The sequence below is a fragment of the Genypterus blacodes genome, unplaced genomic scaffold (assembly GCF_046128005.1).
Source record: "Genypterus blacodes isolate CSIRO-AG114 ecotype Tasmania unplaced genomic scaffold, CSIRO-AGI_Gbla_v1 ptg000021l_1, whole genome shotgun sequence".
Classification (NCBI taxonomy): domain Eukaryota; kingdom Metazoa; phylum Chordata; class Actinopteri; order Ophidiiformes; family Ophidiidae; genus Genypterus; species Genypterus blacodes.
Genome location: NW_027466834.1, coordinates 4967501 through 4974351, shown reverse-complemented (window position 1 = coordinate 4974351; position 6851 = coordinate 4967501). Strand labels below are relative to the sequence as shown.

Below are 6851 nucleotides of genomic sequence, written 5' to 3'. Positions count from 1 at the left end.
GCCCAGTGACCAAATTCTTCAACAATGGCAAACTGACACCCCCAACCACCACACCCCACCCCTGCATGGCAACAGTAGTTCCTGTATTATTCCGTACTTATCATATATAACCTTCCTCAACCTTATCACCTTCATCATATGTGTCATATTAGGCATATCAGGGTTAGACATCATGTGTGTCTTGGGGCTTTACTCTGCCCATAGCATTACACATATAAATAAAGATATAAATAAATTATCATAAACTTCATCCAATTTTATGCCCACATCCATAGGCAAATAGGCTATTAACCATTCACGGTCCAATCTGCATCATATTCATGCTCAAGATCCTGATGTGAACCAGCGCAAAACGCAGAATGGCTTTCAAATAGGCTTGGGTAAATAATTCAGAAGCCTTGTCTACTATTCGGTCGGGCAAATTGTACGTCTAGAGCCCCGTACAAGCCTGCTGCTGTGCTCATAATTGACCCACTGATTGGCCCATTGGAATGATGTATTCTAATTGCATTAAGGAATTGATGATAGTATAATGGCAGGGAATAGGTTTGGCTGTGAGCACTGAGTGAGACAAAGATCATTTGTGTTTCGTATTTTCGAGGCAGGTCTCAGCTCCACGTCCAGGTTATAAACAGGAAAGATGGCCTCGCATACACACACAAACACAGACACACATACATCTGCAGTCATTGCACACACCACACGCTGTCTGTGTTCTACAGAATATCTCAGAAATACAAATATGTCCCAGTTTTCACTAAGTCACGTAAACATCCCCATTTCCTCAATATTTCACAGGCTGTTTGTTACCAATCTGAGCAGGTAAACATGTTTCAAGCTTTCTCCCACACACACGATAATGGAAGTGGATGCTCCCCTGTGGAGAAGTCATTATGATTGGTTCTGGGCTGATGAAGGGTAGGAAGCCCTGTTGTCTACTCATCTCTCTCTAAACAGACAAACACAACAAACACACAAACCCACACACACACATGCATATAGTGAGGAATGAATTTAATTACAATGTCACTGTGGTGTTGTTGAGCAATATGGCCATCGACATGTATTCTCTCTGCACTCGTTCTGTAACTAAACCCCTTGTAATTTGTGAAGTCTTGGAGCATAAACATTGAAACCCTCTCTCCCTTCCACCCTCCTTCCCTTTCTCCCTGCACCCAATGAGGATAGAGTCCAGCTAGAGGGCATTTCCATAAACACACACACACACACACACCCACACACACACAATCATATACACAGTCAGGAGCAGGACCATGGGGATGATTCAGACGGCCGTGGGCAGACACTGGCTGGGTTATCAGGGGGGAAGCGAGTGTGTAACAATGCCGGAGCTCTACAACATATGAGGACGCACGTCCTTATTGTTGTAAGGTGCAAACAAAGAAAATGTAGACGGGCTGTGGACATTAAAAAGCTAGACGATAGAGGCGCTTTTGTTTGCATCTCCCTCATTAGTACCTCTCATTAGGAATTGGTGATCCTCTCCCTCTCTCTCTCTCTCTCTCTCTCTCTCTCTCTCTCTCTCTCTCTCTCTCTGCTTTCTGACCTCTTTTGTTGTTTTCTGTGGATTCTTTGTGTATGGATTCATACTCATAAAGATGAAACATGTCAGAGCAGCTTTTAGCCTGATGTTTGTAATCAGGTGTTGTTGTTTTTGCTTGCTTGCCGACAGACACGCATATCCCATTGTGCATTCTAACAGTTGAATCGAGAATATTACATTCCTCAAATTCTTTTCCTCCCGCCTCAATGGTTAAAAGAAGGGGCTTATCACTTCTTAGAATTTAAATCTGGTGCTTTGGAGGAGAACAAACACACACAACCCATACTTAAACTGTTCAATTAGGAGATCCATGTATTGTCATTGTCCCGCTGTCTAGTTGGCGCAGCAGATCTCAATGAAAGCAGGAAGGATGCGTCTCTCAAATCAGCAGTGGCGGTTCATCCTTGTCATCGCAATCTGAATTACCATCAAACGCAGACATCACACGCTGAATCAGTGTCAGAGAAAAGAGAGAGAAATGAATGTTGCTTTTTATTTTCTATTTTTATTCGTCTAATAGATCCTGTGTCTGAACTCTGGGACCGTAGACACTAAGTGTAAGAATAGCTCTCTGATACTTCTCATGTAGGCCACGCTCGCTCACACACACTGATGTGGGCCGGAGTATTTAATAAATAATGCTTGCAGGGGATTACCACTGCAGATGATTTTCTTCTGTATGCTCACTGTGCAGCTTTAACACAGTGTATGTGTGTGCCTGTGTATGTGTGTGTGTGGGAGAGAGAAAGAACACATAGATGTTTACTGTGTGTGTGCATGTGCTAACTTACAGTACATGTGTGCATGCATATGTGTGTACATGTGTGCAAGCGTGCGTTGATCCACTTTAGTTAATCAGCTGACATTTCAATATTGATGTGCAGAGGCACACTGAGCTCAGCAGTGAGTGATGATCAGAATATGACAGTAAGTCACTCGCCGCAGCTGTAACTCACCAGTCCAATAGCTTTAATGGACATGTAAAGACCACCGTAGTGGATGCGGAGAACTGACTCAGCTGTATGTGCCACTACACACCGAGGCTCTCCATGGCCGGCTGTCATGATGGAAGACCCCTGCAAGGGCCGAGTCTACTGGGTCACAGCCTGGTGGAAAAAGGTTTCCCTTTAGGATGGCAAAATGATTCAAAGCAACATTCTACTGAAGATTGAGCGAGGGATGATGGTGTGTGTGTGTGTTTTCGATGACTGTATCCAGGCAGTGCAGGGGGAGAAAGCTGGATGTGGGATTTCAAAGATAATCTCCCCACCAGATGGTAAAACATCCCATATTCCTTTTGAGGTTCCCCACGTGATCCCCTGTAAGAACTGGGTGTGTTTCTGTGCGTGTGTGTGTGTGTGGGAGGGGTGCATATTCTCACACATACAATTATTATGAGATCACGTGACGGAGTGCGTATGCTAATAACAGCCATAACGTCACATTAATCCAGTGACCTGGTTAAGCCTCCAACTGAAGGAAGTGAGAGAGAGAGGGAGGGAGGGGAACAGTGAGAGGGAGGGAGGGAGAGAGAGAGAGGGAGGGAGGGAGGGGGAAGAAGGAAGCAGAGCACAGGGGGAGAGCCGGCTGCCAGAACTGGATAAGGAGAAGAGAGAGAAGAAACAAAGCTTGCTCCCTCACACACACACATTCACCTCGTCAACGGCAGAGTGGAGGGTAGCTGCACAGAATGGGGAGCTTTTTAACACACAGGGAAAGAGAGGTAGAGAGACTCTCACCAGTGTGAGGAAGAGAGAGAGAAGGAGAGGGAAAAGACCTGTGTGGAGTAGTTACACCCACACCCACACATACACTAACACACACACACACACACACATCTTTACACATACACAGCCACGCGCAAGCTCGCGTGAACCACTGCCAGGCTGGACGGGACGCCGAGGACACCCACACATGCTCACACACCCACAGAGACACACACTCTGGGACGTACAATGGTGGTCCAGGGAGCGGTGACTCCTGGGAGAACCCGCAAGCTGATGCTTAAGCTGCCGGTGGGAACTCTGCGGAGGAACAGTGGGGAGAGGGTAAGAAACGCTCTTCCCTGTATTTCTCTCCCTCTTTCTGTCTTCTTCACTTTGCAGTCGTGTCTGTCCCCCTCTCCCCTGTCCTCTCTCTGTGGCCGTGTCTTGCTGTGTGGTTGTGTGTAATTGGGATTTAGAAAGGTCCCCAGCTAATCCATACGCTGGCTTTAGATTTGAGTTGGTGGAAGGCAAGTAAAGGCCCAAGCTTTTAATCTCTATAGTGCAAGGGACTTTCTGTCAATCCGTATCGGTTAACCCTTCAAGAAAAGTCAGTTTGCAATGTTTTCAGGTCGAGGCCCACAGAGGCAGAGAGTGTTTTTTACAGTGACCGTCAGTGGGATCGGGACAAATCGCTTCATGTGCCTTGTGTCTTATCCTGGGCCGGTCTGAGGAAATCCGTTTTCCTGTGAAGCTCAGAAGCTCCTGAATTTGTGTGTGTGTGTGTGTGTGTGTGTGTGTGTGAGTGTGTGAAGTTGGAGGTGGCTTTGGACTGGGACTGCAGATAATAGCCTCCATCTCAGTCCTGGAACGTGTGTTTCAAAGTGAACCTTTGTCAGTTGTCAGTTGTGAAGACAGGCCGTGACCTGCCAGGTGATTCTTCTGCTCTTCAGTAAAGCTGTTTACACCATGTGCGTGCGTGTGCATGTGTGCACGCGCGTGTGTGTGTATGTGTTTACTGTGTCCTACTGCCATTAAGTGAATCAGACTTAAGTAGAGTGTGTGTACAGGTGATGAGGGTGCTGGTGCTGTACATCTCTTCTCAACTTTTTTCCCATAATCACAAGGTGCTTATGGGATCACGCCCAATTAAATGTGATGTCTCTTTTGAAACTCCGGTTGTAATGTTCACTTACTGCCATTAACGTGCTGGTTTAAGAGAACATGGCTGCTAAGCGCCGCACGCTGATCTGACAACTGCCACCCTTTATATTTGCTCTCTTTGATCGAATGTGTACACAGGCAAACACATGCTGCACACCAACAGAAATAACACAGATTGACTGTATTAGATTAAAAACAGCTTTCAGAGAAGATGTGACACTGAGATGTCTTTCATATTCCCAACAAATACTCCAACAGTCACATCACCCTGCGCAGAACAAACATAAAACACAACCCGGTTCCCTGGATACTTAACCGCGATGACAGATTGCTTTTATTGTCAACGCTCATCGTGAGAAAAGACATTAGAGAATATCCGAAACCTCAAACAATAAACGTTGGTATGCATGCTGATGTTTGTCGCCATCCTAACATTTGAGGAAGGGCGTCATTCTCTTCACAGCACCCGGTAACCTGATCATCTCTGATTTGCCTCGGCGCTGGAATCAACCTGCCTGCCGTAATCGTCCCAGATTGGTCTCGCTGAGGGAAATTGAATATTCGTTGTCATTTCTGAGATAAGTAATTGCTATTATCACGCTGTTCTCAACTGGATGATTGTCTGGAGCTTGTGCACGTACGTACGCACACTGAGACAAATCACCTTAATTAATGGGAGAAAAGCAGATTTCCTCAAACAGGAACAGGGGGAGGCCTCTCTCCCCTGATTGCATTCTCCTCCTGAGCCTCCCGCTCTTCCTCGGCCGGCTCTGTGCAGACAGACTGACTGAATTGGGGGATTTACTTTTGTGATTTACATACACTCACATCAGCTTGTGTTGGCTGTTCATCACGGCACGGTGGTAGAAAATAGACTGTAATGGAGGTATGTGCTTTGGCTGGTGTCAGGTAGTGAATGCGTCAGATTAAGTAGTATTCCAAATACTTACCTGTCAATCCACAGAGAAGAGTTAGTGCTTAGTAAATCAACAAAAGATGGTTTTATGCGAGTTCTGCCCGTGATGGCAGGTGAACAAAGCTCAGCGGTGTGCAGGTAATAACCTCAGGGTTCAAGAATGAAGTGCCGGCAGGGTTACTACTTTACAGTCACGCGTGCACACTCGCTCGTTTACATACTTTAGCTTCTGTACGCAGCTGCAGCTTTGACCTGCGCTAACTTGTCACGTTAGATAAGTCTGCGCTATTGTCCAATCTCGTCCTTATGTAACCGTGTGAGCTGCTTCCCGGCGAAACTTATCGATTAAGTCTGCGTCTGTCTCTCCTGAGCGCGCAGACTGGAATGTTGTGGTGTTTGCAGCAGTTTAAAACGGTTGCGCACTTCAAGATTAGTTTGTTATTATTCTTAAGCCTCGCTCAGTCAACATGGAGAGGTCGGGAATCTGTATCGCCACTGACTGAACAGCTTCTGTGAAAATCCTCATCGCTGGTTGGGAGCATATGTTAAAGATGTCTTCTTACCTTCCAGATTGCAGGAAGATGTCCCCTGTCAATCGCGTCATGCAGATAAATCATCTCACGTCACGTGTCAGTGGTTCCCGCTGGATGTCGGGTTCTGTCACAGTTAATGGAGTGATATCCACAGGGGGAGAACATGGCCACCTTTGTTCACGATCAACAGCTATGAGACATCTGAACAACACACGCCTCGTTACACACACAACAATGGAGACATGGCAAAGTCTTCTTTTCCCTCTGAAGCCCTCATTTTGTCCCCCCGTCCAAGAATCCTATCTTTATTTCTTGTTCATCTCTGTCCCTAGCCCATCTGTCCCCGTCTCTAGGCTTTGACAGGCGTTTATACAATGACATGGTTTGGAGGAAGTGAGAGTTACTGAAATGGATCACACAGGTTTCTATTGGTACAAGACGAATGGTAAGTCGTTGTTGACTGTTAAGTTGGTTTGAATTAGGACGAATTAGTGCCTTTGTTATCCTGCTATCCTGCTATATGTTATCAAGCAGCCCCAAGAGAAAACAACAATAGAAAAGCAAAAGCAAAGACAAAACAACATTTCCGTTTTTTACAAGGCTGAATAACTCTCCAAGGAAACTTGGTGTTGTCAGGGGCACAGCAGGGTGGTGGAGAGGTTCACACAGACACACACATTACAGGCTCCAACACATACACACTTTGAAAACACATATTCACAAGCGGAATAGCAATGCTAACAGACAATAGCTTGTGAGCTGAGCAACGCTAATCGATCCTCATTACCTTTAAACGTCTTGTCCACACCAATCAAAGAGAAGGTCAGTGCTGGACTCTGGCATTCTGTTGGACAGGTTGAACAGCAGGATGATCCAATTGTCCAGAAATTAGTGTCAATATTCATTTAAATAGCTATGAAATGAGATAACGTAGAAATAAATATCTTGGGTGGAATCATCTTAGTGTGTGT

General features: G+C 45.8%; 1 protein-coding gene across 3 annotated transcripts in view; it reads left to right on the top strand.

The window, feature by feature from the left end:
- Positions 1-3147: 3147 nt before the first annotated feature.
- frmd4a (FERM domain containing 4A) overlaps positions 3148-6851 on the top strand; it is a 54327-nt gene continuing 50623 nt past the window's right edge. For all 3 annotated transcript variants that reach the window (XM_076142188.1, XM_076142189.1, XM_076142190.1), the window contains exon 1: positions 3148-3612. In XM_076142188.1, coding sequence (XP_075998303.1) covers positions 3520-3612 — 93 coding nt within the window. In that variant the 5' untranslated portion in view covers positions 3148-3519. The remainder of the gene's footprint in view (positions 3613-6851) is intronic.